Below are 15,614 nucleotides of genomic sequence, written 5' to 3'. Positions count from 1 at the left end.
AAAACTTGGGGCAAAGTCACTGTTTCCTTGGAGTATCAGGAGAGCTTGGGGAGGGACCTTGTGCGGAGCAGAAATCCTCCCTCCTGTGCTTCCAAAGCTTCATGAGCTAGTGCAGGGACGTAGGGTGTGGAGTGTCAGGCACTCTGTACCCGCACTCAGCCATGCTCTCCCTCACAGAGTGCAAAGCCTGCTACCACAAATCCTGCTTCAAATCCACCCACTGTCCCCGCTGCGAGCGTCTTCAGGCCCGGAGGGAGCTGATGGACAAGCAGAGCTCTGAGTCCTACATCTCGGACTGCGACGACGAGCTGGAGCAGCCGCAGGCAGCGGCGGCCACATGAGCATGTTGTAGCCAAGGAGCAGATCATGGGTTTATTTATGTGCATGGCCTTCATCACCAGAGACTGAGCCACACGGGCTGGGGATGAGGAGGATTGTTGGGAGGCCTGGAGCACTGCCTTGGAGGGATCTCTCTTCCCTCATGCAGTTGTGCTGGGCTGGGAAAGGAGCATATTCCACCATGTGGATCTGCTCCGGGTACCACTCCCACTCCCTGATGCCTTTGCTACGGGGGGAGGCAGCTGCTCCTGCCTGTCCTGCAGGTACAGCAGGGACCTTTTCCGAGCAGCTGTTCATGCCTGGACCTGGCAGGGTTGTGCTGTCTATCCCTGTGCCCTGCTCCGAGATGAACAGGGTTCCCTGAAGAGTCAGCACTTCCTGCTCATCAGCTGTATACTGGGAGGCTCTGGTCACATCTGCTCCTTGGAGGAGGGAATCACAGTCCTCTGATCCTCCATTCTGCTGCTGGGGGTTGTGTGCATGGAGGGAGGGTGGGGTTTGGGGTTGGTTGTGTATTTAATAGCTTCTTTTCTCAAATGTGCTGTGGGACTCTGCTGGAGAGCAGTTGCTCTCACTCCAGAATCAGAGCAGAAGAGGTGGCAATGGTGAAAATACCAATTTCCCTGTGCTGCAGAGGGACATTGGCCCTGGAGCAGCTGCACAAGTGGATGTGCTGATGGACTTTTGGCAGGCAGATCCCCATGGCTCCATGGAAATCTGCCTCCACGGGATACGGTGAGGCTTCTGACCCTACTTCCTCCTCATGCTGCCAATCTGTCCTACCAGGGACATGTGTCCTCCTTTAAGGATGACATGGGACCTCACTCTGGTGGTGCCAGGACCTGCCTTGTGTGGAGCTGCCTCTCTGCCTGAGACCTGTCGGGATGCAGGTGAAGGCTCATCCCTCCAGCTGCATCCCCAAGCCTGTCTCGGTTTGTTTTAGTTTTTTTTTTTTTTTTTTTTTTTTAATCTGCTGGACTTGGTTTCATTTTTTTAATGTTCTTGTTTGTATTTTTAATTGTGTGTTCCCTTTCAAGGAGGTGCTGCTGGAAATGCCTTCTTAGGGGGCATTGGGTCTGCTTGGGGCTCACCAGTATAAAATCCCCAAGGCTATCCTGCTCTTGGTTCCTCACCGCTGGATGGAGCTGGTCCCCTCTCCCAGCAGGATCTCCTGCTTCCTTTGGGAGAGGAGGGGTCCCTGAGCCAGGCAAAGCCTTGAAGCTTCCGAGCTGTGCTGTGGTGGGGTGGTCAGGCAGGCTGCTTGCAGTGGGGATACCCAGAGGGGAGGGGTTTGGCACTGGGGTTCTGCCAAGGACTGGTTCCTCACTGGTGCAGAGCCACCTGCCACAAGTGACAGCTGTGCAGGGTCAGGGTCAGACCCACTGGGACAAGGTGAGCTCTGTGCGCAGTCGAGGAGGTGGCTCTGCATCTTGGGGATGCTTTAGCCATGGCATGTCCAGACCACCTCAGCACAGGTGGGATGTGGGGTGTTAGGAAGGATGGTGTGGCCTGTGTACGTGCAAGGAGGGTTTTGAGAGACCAGAGAGCAATGTGCTGGCAGGAGGCCTCAGGGGGCAGTGGCTCTTCCAGTGCATGCCCCGATTTGAGGCTGGATGTGACCCCTCGTGAGCTTTCCCTGTGGGGGTGGCAGGGCTGGGGAGAGAAGAAGAGGCTGGGACCAGGAGAGGTGGCTGCAGGGCTGGGTCATGGAGGGTGGCTGCAAGCCTTGCTGCTGGGGGCCAGGCTGCTGCACAGCAGCATCTCCTCTGCCTGCAGCACCCTGACTAATTCTTGGAAGCAGGGTTCACTTCTCCACATGCTCCCCCGGGGTTTGTGCTGCCTTGTGTCTTGCTTCTGCTTGTTTTCCCCAGCAGAGCAGCTGCTCTTCTGCTGACTCTGTCTCTGCTAGCCCTGGGGCTGCCAGATAATGCTCTGCCTTGGTCTTGCCTGTCCCCAGGCCCAGGCCAAATCCTCCTGCTGCTGCTCAGACCTGGAGTCTTCCCTGGACCCCCTTCCCTGGAGTTGCCTCAGCAGCACACCTCCATCCACCCTATTTTGTTTGAAGCACTTTAATGTCATGGGACTGCAGCTGAGAGGCTGCCCAGATCCCTTTATAGAAGCACTGAGTACTTTCTGAGAAGAGGGAAGGAATTCTGGCTTAGGTATGGTTTCCACCCACCGCCATGGACTGTGTGTGGAAGCAGCAGGACTCACAAACCTGGCAGAGGTCTCCAGGGCAAGACTGTGCCCAGCACTGACACTGCTGCCCAGCACTGACTGCTACAACTAACACTGGAACTGGCCAAGACAGGGAGCTCTTTGGGAGGGAGAGCTGGGGGCTGCCCTGGCCGTTAACTGGAGCCCTCACAATGGGATTATTATTGCACAGCAATTAAAACGCCGTCCTTAATAAACTAAGTTAATAAGGAGTCTGGTTGTGTTGTGACGTTGTTTCAGGTGGGGTCATGGTATGTATGGCACCTTGAGGTGATGGGGCAGGCAGGGTGTGCTGCTGATGGCAAGGAGCAATGGAAGGGACAGCTTGTGCAGCTGGTGGTGCAGTCACTGCGAGGGGATTATTGTCACTACCCCTGACTAATTCATCTGGTTTGTGGCCTCCCCCTGCAAACTGCCTGCTGGACTCAGAGCAGGAGGTACAAGCCACTGAGTGAGGGGCTCACTGTAGTGCCTGTCCCTTCCCAGAGCCTGCCTGTGCTGCTGGCAGTGGGGCCCAGGGGCCTGGCCTTGGCTGCCCCATCCGAGCTTGCATCCCCATTCCACGCCATCCGGCTCTCCCTTCACAGCAGTGTTGCGCATCTCCCCATAAACACCATCAACACAGGTGATAGAAAGTGTAAACTTTAAAACAGCTGTTGAAAGATGTGTCTGACAGCGCAGCACTGGCTCCACAAAGAGCCTCTTCTTGGGGGCTTTTCCTTAGAAACACCCTGCTCAGCTGTGGTTACCAGCAGCAATGGTGACCTGGGCTGTTCCTGAGGACAGTGGTCGTAGAAAAGGTTTCTGGCAGGCACAGGCATGCTGAGGATGGGCTCTCACAGCTGCCAGCAAACCTGTGGCAGCAGAAGGGCTCCAGCAGCTGCCCCAGTGTGGCAAATTGAGCAGTGAGTGATGGCAAAGACCTGCAAAACCCTGGAGCTTGCTGCTGCTACAGGGAGCCCTTCAACATCCCAGGATGATCCCTGCAATCTGGCAACTTGGCAAAGGCACATCTGCCCCAGCACAGAGGGTCACTGGGAGTGCGTGGGGGCGTAGCGACGCTCGAACCAGTCGACATCAAACTTGCGCTTGCAGCCGGCGTAGTTCATGTAGCGAATCTTCCCGAAGATGGGCCGCTCCGCCCAGCCCTGGTCGTGAATGCCACAGATGGACCACAGGCAGCCTGCCCGGCACAGGGACAAAAGTGTCAGCTCTCCCCCCTGCTCAAAGCACCCAGAGCACTAGTGGGATGTGGGTGCAAAGCAGGATGGGCTGGAATTGCCCGCAGAGAGCCCCCAGGCAGCCTTGGCCAGCACAGCTAAGGCCTCCCATGGCGTGCCCCCATCCTGCAGCTTGCCTACGTATCCATTGGGGTCCCTCCCGTCCAGCTCGTAGCGGTCGTTGAGGTAGATGGCAAACTGCAGGGCCTCCTCAGGGGAGCGCGTCCACTCCAGGATCTTCTTGGCCCAGTACATCCGCAGGAAGCCGTGCATTTTGCCCTCCCGGACCATTTGCAGCTGCGGGGATAGAGACAGCTGTAAGGGTCGCTCCGTGGCAGCGCACCTCCGCGCCTCGGAAAAAAGCTCGGCATTTTGTGGGGAAGATGTAGGGCAGTACCTGGGCAGCGTTCCAGAGTGGGTCATGTGTGGTGCCCTGCTCCAGCTCCTGCAGACTGTACAGATAAGGCCTCTTGTCTTTGGCGTGGAGCTTCAAGGTGGTTTGTGCCCAGTCATAGGCACCTGTGAGCAAGAGATGAGGAGCAACACTGAGCAACCTGTTCTGCAGGGTCCTGAGAGCCGGGCTACTGAGGGCACTGTGCCCTGGAGGCACCAGTCTTGAAGAGGGCACTCACCACCTTCTGTCCTACCTCCAGAGGAGACCAAATGATGGCACATTAGTGCCCCCACAGCCCTTCTCCTAGCAGAAATGGGATTGCCAAGCTGGAGTTCCCAGCACTGCCCGTGTGACCCAGGATGTTACCCTGCACACTGTCGTAGTTCTCATTGTAGTAGCAGAAGTTTTCAGCCAGCTCCCGCCGCACCACAGCCTCCTCCACGAATGCATCCACTGAGTCCTTGTAATTGCGCCGGTGCTTCTGCACCTCCAGGATGGCTCTTTGGGTGGAAACCTGGCCTGGGGACACGGGAAAGGAGCTGCTGGTCCAAGCCACAGTGCTCAGTCCTACTGCAGTGGGAAGCCTGGGATACTCACCGAAGTGAAGCCACGGGGACAGGTTGCTGAGAGCCGCCTTGTTGGGATCGTTCCTGTGGGTGCTGAAGGATTTCAGCCGCTCTGCAATGAAGGACTTCAGCACAGCCATCCCTGCAGCTGTGCCAGGGGTTGCCCACTCCACCTCCTTCACAGTGTGGTCCACCTGCAAGCTGGAATAACAGGCCTCCCAAGCGATGGGCTGGGCGGCAATCAAGCAGTGAGTGCATCTGTAGAATCTTTGCAGCGAGGGCTGCCCTGAGTGTTATGTCCCCAACCAGCCAAGTCCCCAAGTCTATGCCAGCCTCCTCCTCGTAACTAGCCCTCTGCATGGCAGAGATGTGGGAAATGAATGAATGAGATGGGAACCTCCCTTTCCCCAGGGCATCGTCATCTTCACACCCTCTGTGTGTGACCTTAGGCAGGTCACTGTCCTCATTCCTTGCCAACCCCTCCCAGGATCACAAAGGACCTGCGAAACACTTTGAGACCTGCCCAGGAATGGGTTTGGAGTGTCTCCTGCTGGTACCTCTGCTGGGCAGGAGGGAGGATGTGGGTGCCGAACAACAGGGGGAAACTCGGTGAGGAACTCGGGGAGCTGAGCGTGGATCTTGCCCCGGATGGTCCTGGCACTGTACTCCTGCTTGGGGGAGGCGACCCAGCAGGGCACGATGTTGTGGGCATCAACCTGGGAAGCAAAGCGGTGGAAAAGGTATGAGAAGCAAACAATCCTGACAGCACAACAGGCATGCTCTCTACTCAAGTCAATCCAGCGCAGGAGACACAGGAGACAAGTTTGTCCCAAATCTCACCGGTCCGTTTTCCACTCCCAGAGTGCTGGCACCCACCTGTGCAAACGGCACATCCTCTGGCAACCGTTCCCTGACGTCCTCTACCCACTGCCGTGGGAGGCGGAGGGGATTGAAGTCTGTCACCAGCCCACCCACGCCGTGCTCCGCCACAAACGTGGGCAGCACGTCCTTGGCATAGCCCAGCAGCAAGTGGAAGGAGATGTTCAGCTCTGCACACTCCTGCAGTGACAGGGAAATGGCTGTGGGACAGTTCTTGGCTCTGCAAACCCCACCCAACCACCATCTGCTGAAGAGATGGATCTGCCTCCCCCCTTCCCCAGGAGCCCTGTCCCACCCAGCACGGACATCCCCTGGCTGTACCTCTGCTACCTCCTGCAGGCCCCTCAGCATGAACCTGTAGTGGCGGATGGTGGCCTCCAGAAATTTGGGCACCAAGCAGAAGCAGACGCGCAGAGGCAGCTCCTGTTTGAGGGCCAGGCGCTGGGCGTAGAGGAACGCCCAGTTATCTGGGGGGAAAGTAGAAAGTACACAGGGCAACGTCGGGAGGCTGCTTCACTGACAGGATGGGGTTTCACAGGTTTCCCTTCAGATCCCCCTGTAGAGAGTGGGGCCAGCACCAAAGTTACCGATGGAGGGTCCCAGCGCTTTTACCACCCATGGGAGCCCCTTCCAGCAGCTGGTTCGCACCTTGCACACGCTGATCCCGGCACATCCAGTAAAGGATGCACCGAGCATCATCCTTCAGGTCCGGGCCCTGCGAGACGAGGCGAACCCGCTTCTTGTTGTACTTGAACTCTCGAACGGACGGGGCCGCCCTCCGACGGGCCTCCTGTATCGCCTCCTCTTCCTCCGTCCTCCTCCGAGACGCGCACGGCTCCTCCTTCACCTCGGCCTTTCGCTTCCCTTGTCCCCGCCGCATCCTCAGCACCGCCCGCAGCAGCGTGGTTGCGTGCGGCCGCTGCGAGAGGAGAACGGGCGGCACTGAGCTCCCGCTCCTCCTTGCGAACCCCGGGCCCCGGTCCGCCCCCAGAGCCCGGGCGATGCTGGGCCCCTGCCCATCCTGGTCCTCGGGAACCGGGGAATAACGGTGTTACTGTCCCCGGCCCGGGCCCGATCCCGATCCCGATCCCGGTGCCGGTGCCGGTGCCGGTGCCGGTGCCGGTGCCGGTGCCGGTCCCTACCTGGCAACCACGCGGGCCCCGAGTGTTACACAAGCCGTGGGCGGGTGCGAAGGGCGTGCCCACGGGCGTGGCCGTGTCCCGAGGGGCGCGGCTCCGCCGCCGGCACCGCCCCCCGCACACGGGCGCGGGTGCTGCCCGATGTCCCCGGCGCTGCACCTGCCCCGGGAGGGGTGGCAATGCCCTCTGTTGCTTCCCCTCCCTGTGCCCGGGAACGAGGAAGCAGCTCCAGCTGCCTTCAGCCATTACTCGGCAGCGCAGTTCCTTGCTGGCACCTTCCCCACGGCCTGTGTGCTCAGGTCCCACACCTTGCAAAGCGTTGGGGTGCTGGCTTTGGACATGACTCGGGGCGCGGGAGGGCTGTCCCTGCTGCTGCTGAGCCTTGCTGTGCTGGATCTCCCACCGGGTAAGGGTGGAGCGGTATGTGGAGCTATCCTTGGGGTGGGGGCTGAGCGAGGAGCATCGCTCTCCAGGGTGGAGGGTGGCCCTGGCGTGACTTCACCCACAGAGGTGAAACACTTTGGGCGTTATTTGCTCTCCAGCATCTTGGCCCTGTCCTAGTGAGCAAACGGGGCAGTGCTTTATAGAACAGAAGCAACAAACTCTACTTCTTTTGTCTCTGATGTGGGTCTCTGTCTGGGGAGACAAGACCTTAGGCCCAGCTGCACCCCCTTGCTGAGCCTTGCTGGGCTCACTGCCTTTGCTACAACCTGCCCAGCAGCACCAAATGGCCCTGCCCAGATGGCAACCTCACTGGGATGTGCTTGGCCTGGAAAACTTCAAATGCCATCCCAACATTTGCACTTGATGCAAAGTAAGAGCAGTCTTGAGCGGAGTGCTGTGAATTAATCTGCAGCTTATACCTCCTGAGAGCCTTAAACTAGAGCTGTGGGTCCCCTCCTGCTGCACCCCTCAACCCCCTCCCAGAGCTTTTGTGGGTTGCAACAGGTCTCTCATGGACTTGCCCTGAGCTGCAAGCTGGGATCTGTTCCTTTGTGGGTCTAGTTCCACAAAGCATTCCCCCGTGGCCATTATTTACACCCACCGCTATCAGTTCCTGGCTATCTGCGGCACGGAGGGTTTGTTTAAACTGCTGCTGCTGCATTTCCAGACCGTCTCACGGTCACCAGTTCCTGCTCGGCTCTTCCTGTCGGACGGGTTTGTCTGACTTCCTCCAGGGATGGGTGAAGATGGTGGAATGGGTCTTAGGGCTGGCGCCGGGAGGAGTTTCTGCCCTGAAACCAGCGATGGCCGTGGCTTGTTCCTGCTTTGCCAGGCTGGGGATTTACGTGGTCTGCCTGCCTGATTGTCATCCTGCTATTCAGGGGATCCACGTGTTCGATCCATGCAGGACAGGGAATCCCCACTCCTGATGATCCATGGCTGATGCAAGACTGGGGCAGTTCATGGTAGTAGTAATATTGCAGCATGCCCGGCACAGCCGTGGTCCCAGCCTTTCTCTGCCAGCCCTTGTGTGCCGTCTCCCACCTTTTTGTAGGGACCACTGTCAAAGATATGACAAACTCTGCATCCCTGACTCTCCCAACCTCCTTGACATCCACAGAGACCATGGCACTGCTGCCCAACACCAGTACAAGCGCTGCAGCCACCTTCCCTTCCTCTCGTCCTGCAACCTCCACCCCACAGATGCCAATGGATGCCTTCACATCCAATGCTGCTACAGCTCAGCGGAGCAGCCTGGCAGCCTCCAGCATCACCACACCGCAGGCAAAGGGCAATACAACTCATAGCACTCCTGTGTCGCCTGGGCTGGGACCCACCACCACCAGCAGGACCCCAGCAGGGCTGGAACCCAGCACCAGCAGGACCCCAGCAGGGCTGGAACCCAGCACCAGCAGGACCCCAGCAGGGCTGGAACCCACTACCACCAGCAGGACCCCAGCAGGGCTGGAACCCAGCACCAGCAGGACCCCAGCAGGGCTGGAACCCACCACCACCAGCAGGACCCCAGCAGGGCTGGAACCCAGCACCAGCAGGACCCCAGCAGGGCTGGAACCCAGCACCAGCAGGACCCCAGCAGGGCTGGAACCCACTACCACCAGCAGGACCCCAGCAGGGCTGGAACCCAGCACCAGCAGGACCCCAGCAGGGCTGGAACCCACTACCACCAGCAGGACCCCAGCAGGGCTGGAACCCAGCACCGGCAGGACCCCAGCAGGGCTGGAACCCAGCACCAGCAGGACCCCAGCAGGGCTGGAACCCACTACCACCAGCAGGACCCCAGCAGGGCTGGAACCCAGCACCAGCAGGACCCCAGCAGGGCTGGAACCCAGCACCAGCAGGACCCCAGCAGGGCTGGAACCCACTACCACCAGCAGGACCCCAGCAGGGCTGGAACCCAGCACCAGCAGGACCCCAGCAGGGCTGGAACCCACTACCACCAGCAGGACCCCAGCAGGGCTGGAACCCAGCACCAGCAGGACCCCAGCAGGGCTGGAACCCAGCACCAGCAGGCCCCCAGCGGGGCTGGAACCCAGCACCAGCAGGACCCCAGCAGGGCTGGAACCCACCACCAGCAGGACCCCAGCAGGGCTGGAACCCAGCACCAGCAGGACGCCAACTCCAACCTCCACAGCCACGACACCCACCTGTGACAAGACCACCGCTTTCACGTCTGTGGGGACCAGCACGGCCCTGGCTGCCAGCTCATTTAGAGTTGAAATGAGCACGCTGCCTCCCCCCAACTCTACTCTTCTCTCCTCCACTGGGGTGGGCACCACACTTGGCACCAGTCCCCACCAAGGGCCAGCCATGACCACACTGCTTGGCAGCACATCCCCAGGGACCAGCACTACCTCTTCTTCCACCACCCCAGGAGTGACAGACACTTCAGATGGGCCCTTGAAGACCCCATCAGACACCACAGCCTCCCTTGTTACCACCACAGAGGTCCCTAGGAGCACCCCTGCCCCCAGCCAGCTGGTTGGGACCATGCCTAGGACCACCCCTGGTACCTCCACCCCACCAGAACCAGAGACCCCCAGTGACACTGCAGGTGAGTACAGCTACAGGGCACCCGGAGGGCAGGGTCAGGGTGGTAAATCCCCACGAGATCTCCCATCTTGCTCAGCCAGGCACTTGGCTTCTTCCCCCAGGGGCCGCCCGGTCCCCAGGCCCTGCAGGCCGGTGGGTGGGTCCCAGGCTGGGGACCTATGCTGTGCTGTGACAGCACTGCCCTGTGGCTGTGCCCCCTGCACTGAGCCTGTACACACACACACACCCTGGAGAATCTCTGTAGCCTGTACCCCAAGGAGTGTGGCTGTACCCCAGCAGTGTCCCCAGGCCGCTGTCCCCTGGCAGTGCTGCTTACTGGGCACCCGTGTCCTGTCAGTGTGGCTGTTGCAGGAGCTTTAATCCTGGCACTGCAGATGTACCCTGGTGACAGCCCACTCCCTGCACCTCAACCCGGACAGGGAGACCGTACCCTGCCCCGGTACTCCTGGCCATGCACGTGTTCCTGGTGTCCCTGTACCCCAGCAGAGCCACGGTACCCTCACAGAGTACCCTGGCCCCATGCCTTTGGTGTGAGAGCGCCTCATCAGAGCGCCGGCACCCCGGTGATGGCCTCTGTGTGCCTGTGCCCTGGCAGTGCCCCCAGGCAGCTGTTCAGCAGCGGGGTGGCTGTGCCCTGACAATCCTCCTGCATGCCTGCCTGCCTGTGGAACGCCAGCACCTGGCCCGGTGCCTCCAGGCGCCTCCGAGTGCTCTTGTCCCTGACCCTGAGAAGAAGGAAGCAGCCCCAGCAGTGCGCTTCGCCGCGATACGCCGTGACACGGGGAAGTGATGCCTGTACAGACAGCCCAGGGGACAAACCCTCAGCCTGGAGCACGCCCTTCCTGAGCGCCGCCTGTGCTCTCGGCCAGCTCCTCGCACTCGCTCGGACAGGGCTGGCTGCTGTCTCCTGAGGGCGTTGGTGCTGGGGGCCACCGCCAAACATCACCCCTGTGGTGAATTGCGGGTTCCAGGCAGCCTGGCTCATCCCTGGGCTTTTTTCCGTTGTCACCCTCCCCGCAGCAGGCAGAGGACGGCCACAGGAGCCAGGTCTGTGGTAGTGGTGGCCTGTCCTGCCCACTTTTTGCGGCTGTTCTGGGTCCAGCCGGGCAGTTGATGTTTTCTGGGCATTGCACCGGTCCCTGGGAGTGTCTGTGTCAGGTGGAACCCACTGCTTCGCTGCCAGCACCTGGAGGGTAAAAGGACCCACCTGGATGCTCCTCCTCTGCTGGGTGAAGGAGACCTGGAAACCCCAGTGCTGGGGCTGTGGGGAGCACTCAGAGCAGGTTTGTCAGCTCCTGCTCACCTGGACATGGCTGGGCAGAGAGGAGGGCTGTCCCTGCCCCTGTCCTGGTCCCTGCTGCTGCTGCTGCTGAGCCTCACCTGCCTGGCTGTGCTGCACCTGGCTCTGGGTAAGGGCTGAGTGGGATGCGGTGCTCTCCACAGGGTGGGTGGTGATCGGGGAGCATCATTCCCCAGGGAGGAGGGGCGGCACCTGTGGGGTGCAGGGGGGTGGAATGCTGTGGGGTAGAATGTTGTGTTTTCTGCTTCTTCAATGGGAAGCAAAGGTGGGCTGGCTGCTTCTCCTTTTGTCAGGATGAGGCCCTTCTGTGCAGACACTCACCTGGCAAGGGCTGGGGTCAGCTCTTTGCCCTTCTCTATTTTTATTTAACCAGGAGAGCGTGGCTGCCAGGGGTTTTGGAAGTTTCTGGCTGGGTTGGCTGAAAGCAGAAGGCAGCTTGTGGTTCACTTTCCCATCCTCATGCGAGCAGAGCCCCAGACTCACTGGGTTTGTACTGGGATCACTGGGGAATCCACTCTGATATCCCAAAGCCACCACCTCATAGACAAAGGTCCAGGCAGCCAGGCTGTCCTACCTATCCTATGGAGAGGGTTCCAGATCCCTGGGCTTTTCTGGGGACAGCACACTGCTCCAGTAGAGTCCATAGTGGAAGAGAGAGCAGCCCTCCTGTGTCCCACCCCCTCCCCCAGATCTTTTGTGGGTCACAGCACGTCTCTAACGGCTCATCCTGAGCTGCAAGCTGGGATCTGTTCCTTTGTGGGGCTGCTTCCCCCCTTGCCATTATTTACACCCAACGCTATCAGTTCCTGGCTATCTGCAGCACGGAGGGTTTGTTTAAACTGCTGCTGCTGCATTTCCAGACCGTCTCACGGTCACCAGTTCCTGCTCGGCTCTTCCTGTCGGACGGGTTTGTCTGACTTCCTCCAGGGATGGGTGAAGATGGTGGAATGGGTCTTAGGGCTGGCGCCGAGAGGAGTTTCTGCCCTGAAACCAGCGATGGCCGTGGCTTGTTCCTGCTTTGTCAGGCTGGGGATTTACGTGGTCTGCCTGGCTGATACCCATTGAAGAGATCCGTGCGTTTGATCCCTGCAGGACAGTGAGCTCCCACTCCCAATGCTCCGTGGCTCATGTGCAGCTCTGAGTTCCTCGGGGAGCTCACGGTGGTGGTGATGCTGCACCACGCCCAGCACAGCCCTGGACTCAGCTTTTCATTGCCAACCCTTGTGCATCTCATTGTCCCAACTCTTTGCAGAGACCACGGCCATGGGTGTGACAGCAACCGTGTCCCCAGCTCTCCCTACCTCCTCAACACCTATGGAGAGCTCAACACTGCTGCCTACCACTGATTCCACCACCACAGCCACCCTCCTTTCCTCCAGCCCTGAAACAGAGGCCTCCACCTCGGAGGAGTCCAGTACATCCGCAGAGACTGGCAACACCTCACCTCCCACTGAGCTTCTTCCCACCACAACTACAGAAGATTCGGCAGAGTCCTCGACAGCGCTGGCAGACGCCACAGCCAGCCCTGTTATCAGCACATCAGACCCCATGAGCACCCCCTCTTCAAGCTACCCAGACACGACCACCCCTGACATCTTCCCCTCCACTCTGGAGTCGACTGCAGGTACCCTGACAGTATCTGGGACCCCTGGTGCAGCCATGGGTGGGTTCAGCTGGGGAGCACCTGGAAGGCAGGGACACGGTCAGGGTGACAAATCCCCATGGGAATCCCACGTGCTGGGGTGGCTTCACATAGGCCACTTCACCTGGGGCTGTCCCCAGCTGCAGGAGCACCCTGTACTCTGCAGACAGCACTAACCTATCATTGCTTTGTCCAGGCACTGAGCCCTCTTCCCCTGCCACCAGCTCAGCCCAGACCTCAGAGACTACTACCCTCAGCACACCTACAGACCTGTCAATGGTGCCAGTCTGCCCCTCTGGCTCGTCCAACACCAGTAAGTGCCGTGCCCGTGGGCATCACCACCACCAGCAACAGGGCTTGGGGCCAGTGCAGGGCTGCTGGAGCCCCCCTCCTCTTGCTGTGCTCTCAGTGTGGAGGTGCTGATGCTTTGGGGTACATGTGGTTTGCTGTGGAGGCTTCTTCTGAGAGTGTAGTGTGTCCATGACACAATTAACTTGGGAGGATGTTCCTTATCTGTGCCAGCAACCCTGAGGAGAGACCCCCAGGTCCTCTGGCATAGCCCAGGGTTCAAAGGCAATAACCAGAGTCCTATTTTTAATCCATAGGTGCATCTCACCTCTTTCTGTCACTGCGGCTAAGCACCCCTCTGGACCTGGGGAACACCACGGTGCAGGAGCTGGTGTTGTCCAAGGTGAGGTGTGCAGGAAGAGATCTCACTCTGCACCTGCCAGCTGCGGCTTGCTCAGTCAGGGAGGGGAGTGGCTGCATCTTGCATTGAATGTCATCCAGACCCTCCTTTGGCTGCCACAGTCCAGGATCAGGCCCTTTCTGTGTGGGACAGGGGGTAGGAAGCCCCCTGTGGCACAGTTTGATGGCTGTTCTTTCCCCCAGCTCCGGGAGGACCTGCAGACAGCATTCCCGTGTGCTGGCCTGTCACTGGCGTGGCGAGGGAAGAGGAGGACTTGACTGCTGCCCCTCACCCAGCCTGCTCCCGCCTGGACTGCCAAGACAGCTGCTCCCAGCTCCTCACTCCATGGTGGTGCAGGCCCCTGGGAATCCCATACAGCTCCTCTTCTACCTGGGGCTTCCTGTCCTTCAATCTGTGCCCCTCCTGCCCCTTCCCACAGCCTGTCTGAAGAGCCCGAGCCCTCCCACCACCCTGCTCCAGACCTGATTCCTGTGGTGGGACCCCCTCCAGCTCTGCTGGGGGCTGGGAGAAGGGAACCCCACGGGATGGGGCTTTTACACCTGGGACTGAGCTGGCTCTGCCATCAAAGCCACCCTGGGGACAGAGGAATGAGAGGAAGGAGACCTGAAGCCCCCAGTACTGCTGTGCCCAAGGCTCACCTGTGGTATTGCTGACAGAGGAGAACACCCGTGCCGGGCAGTAAAAAGAAATTCCACGTTTTCTGTGTTGAAGTGATGACTTCTTTATTTTCCAAGCTGCCTTTCCCGATTTTCAGCTTTGCCGTCTATTGGCGGTACCGGTGAGGAAAGCTGAGTCCCGAGAGATTTGCATGGAGAGACGGGCTCAGCGCTGTCCCATCCCACCAGGGGCTGCTGCAGACATTCCTGAGGATGGCTCAGCACCCCGGCAGACTGGTGGTCCCTGCCCCATGAGAGCCCACCGCTACAGGGGCAGCAATGTGGGGCTGTGGAAATCCCTCGGGCTGTGCTCCTTCCCTGTTTTTTCCAGTCCCCAACTAAGGAGACGGCTGCAACATCTGTCCCCCTGCAGCAAAGTCATTTATTAACTGATTAATTAGCCAGATAAAATCCAACTGAAGCAATTATTAGCCTAAGCAAGCCACCTCGCCTGGAGATTGAAGACTGAAATAATTAGCAAAATAGCCTTGTTGCGTGTCAGGGGTTGTTTTTGGCTGATCCCTGCTGCTCACTGGCAGCTCTCACTGCCCCGGCACAGGGAGGGCTGGGAGGGGGTGTGTGGGCTTGTAGGATTCCTAACCTGGGGACTCCTCTCAGGCTGCCTGGATTGTCAGCCGGCCGGGAAGGAGCCAGCAGCTGGACAGGATGGGGAGAGACACCGTGGGATCACCCAGCTGCCTGCCAGTTCACAGGGCCTGGGAGAGGCTGGGCTGGGGGCTGTGCCCAGGCGGCTCGTCAGGATGCTCCCATTTGGGGTGCCCATCGCGTTCCAGAGTGGCCCCTTTGCTTTTTAGGATGCTGCCTGACTTTTGTGCGCTTGTTGGACCCGTTGAGGCTGAGAGAGGTCCCTTAGCAGCTGGACAAGGATCTGGGGAGCAGGGCAAAGCTTGCTGGAAGGGGTCCCTGTGCCGGCTGCTTGGTGGGGTGCTGGGAAAGAAATCCTTGTGGTCTGCCTACGCCTTGGAGCTGGGCCAGGAGTCCTCCCACATCGCGTCCCACTGGGCTGTTTTCTCCGGCTGTTGAATCCATAACTTCAGACCCCGGGACATGGCAGGGTGCCAAGACCGGGGTAATGGAGCCAAACTGCGTCACAAAGGGAGGAAAAGGTCCCGAAGTGCTGGGATGAAAAGGTGACCAGGGTACTCACTGTTCTCTGCTGGCACAGCCGTTATCGTGGTTGGGGGCTCTGGGGGGAGGTGGTGCTCTGGTCCCCTCTGCCACCAGCCTGGGAGGGAGAAGAGGGGCACAGTGGGAGGATGTGGCTCCCATGGGAGTGGTGTCACTGCCCAGGCAGTGGTGTCACAGAGCTCTGACAAGCCCCTGACTGCCCATACTCTCCGTGCCTGCTGTCCTTGAGGTGCCACCTTCACCCCATGGCTGCTCGCCTGACAGAGAGCGCTGACCAGAGAGGCTGGGGCAGCTGGATCCAAGTCCTGCTGCTTTCCCAGTCCACAAAAGAGTTCCAATCTCTCAGCACCGTCCAAATGAACAAATCTTGTGTCCAACATGACTGTCAC

At 59.5% G+C, this 15,614-nt stretch overlaps 4 protein-coding genes across 14 annotated transcripts in view; 3 read left to right on the top strand and 1 right to left on the bottom strand.

Moving 5' to 3' along the window:
* Positions 1 to 2,768, top strand: part of RUBCN (rubicon autophagy regulator) — a 30,604-nt gene extending 27,836 nt beyond the window's left edge. For all 8 annotated transcript variants that reach the window (XM_040073733.1, XM_040073732.2, XM_040073729.2 and 5 more), the window contains one exon: positions 178 to 2,768. In XM_040073733.1, the coding sequence (XP_039929667.1) occupies positions 178 to 341 (164 nt within the window). In that variant the 3' untranslated portion in view covers positions 342 to 2,768. The remainder of the gene's footprint in view (positions 1 to 177) is intronic.
* Positions 2,769 to 3,237: 469 nt separating this feature from the next.
* LOC120757378 (deoxyribodipyrimidine photo-lyase-like) lies at positions 3,238 to 14,102 on the bottom strand. 2 transcript variants are annotated; one of them, XM_040074665.2, is made up of 10 exons: positions 14,059 to 14,102; positions 6,264 to 6,534; positions 5,937 to 6,082; positions 5,613 to 5,795; positions 5,294 to 5,452; positions 4,768 to 4,966; positions 4,537 to 4,689; positions 4,174 to 4,295; positions 3,914 to 4,073; positions 3,238 to 3,739 (listed from the first exon to the last, which is right to left on the bottom strand). In XM_040074665.2, exons 2-10 carry the CDS (start codon positions 6,493 to 6,495, stop codon positions 3,588 to 3,590), a joined length of 1,506 nt encoding a protein of 501 aa, XP_039930599.1. In that variant the 5' UTR covers positions 6,496 to 6,534; positions 14,059 to 14,102; the 3' UTR covers positions 3,238 to 3,587. The 2 variants fall into 2 exon arrangements, with proteins under 2 accessions (XP_039930599.1, XP_039930598.1); XM_040074664.2 differs by lacking the exon at positions 14,059 to 14,102 and adding an exon at positions 6,758 to 6,798.
* On the top strand, positions 6,896 to 9,369 carry LOC131378618 (mucin-2-like). The gene is made up of 3 exons (XM_058421963.1): positions 6,896 to 7,160; positions 8,319 to 8,929; positions 9,253 to 9,369. The coding sequence occupies exons 1-3, from the start codon at positions 6,896 to 6,898 to the stop codon at positions 9,367 to 9,369; spliced, it is 993 nt and encodes a 330-aa protein (XP_058277946.1).
* LOC120757379 (mucin-2-like) lies at positions 9,029 to 14,119 on the top strand. Of its 3 annotated transcripts, none has more exons than XM_040074666.2 (5): positions 9,029 to 9,770; positions 12,322 to 12,693; positions 12,908 to 13,024; positions 13,317 to 13,402; positions 13,603 to 14,119. In XM_040074666.2, exons 1-5 carry the CDS (start codon positions 9,437 to 9,439, stop codon positions 13,675 to 13,677), a joined length of 984 nt encoding a protein of 327 aa, XP_039930600.1. In that variant the 5' UTR covers positions 9,029 to 9,436; the 3' UTR covers positions 13,678 to 14,119. The 3 variants fall into 3 exon arrangements, with proteins under 3 accessions (XP_039930600.1, XP_039930601.1, XP_039930602.1); XM_040074667.2 differs by lacking the exon at positions 9,029 to 9,770 and adding an exon at positions 10,593 to 11,178; XM_040074668.2 differs by lacking the exon at positions 9,029 to 9,770 and adding an exon at positions 11,430 to 11,555.
* The last annotated feature ends 1,495 nt before the right edge of the window (positions 14,120 to 15,614 follow it).

Source organism: Hirundo rustica, chromosome 10 (assembly GCF_015227805.2).
Source record: "Hirundo rustica isolate bHirRus1 chromosome 10, bHirRus1.pri.v3, whole genome shotgun sequence".
NCBI lineage: Eukaryota > Metazoa > Chordata > Aves > Passeriformes > Hirundinidae > Hirundo > Hirundo rustica.
This window is presented reverse-complemented; position numbering and strand designations above follow the sequence as displayed.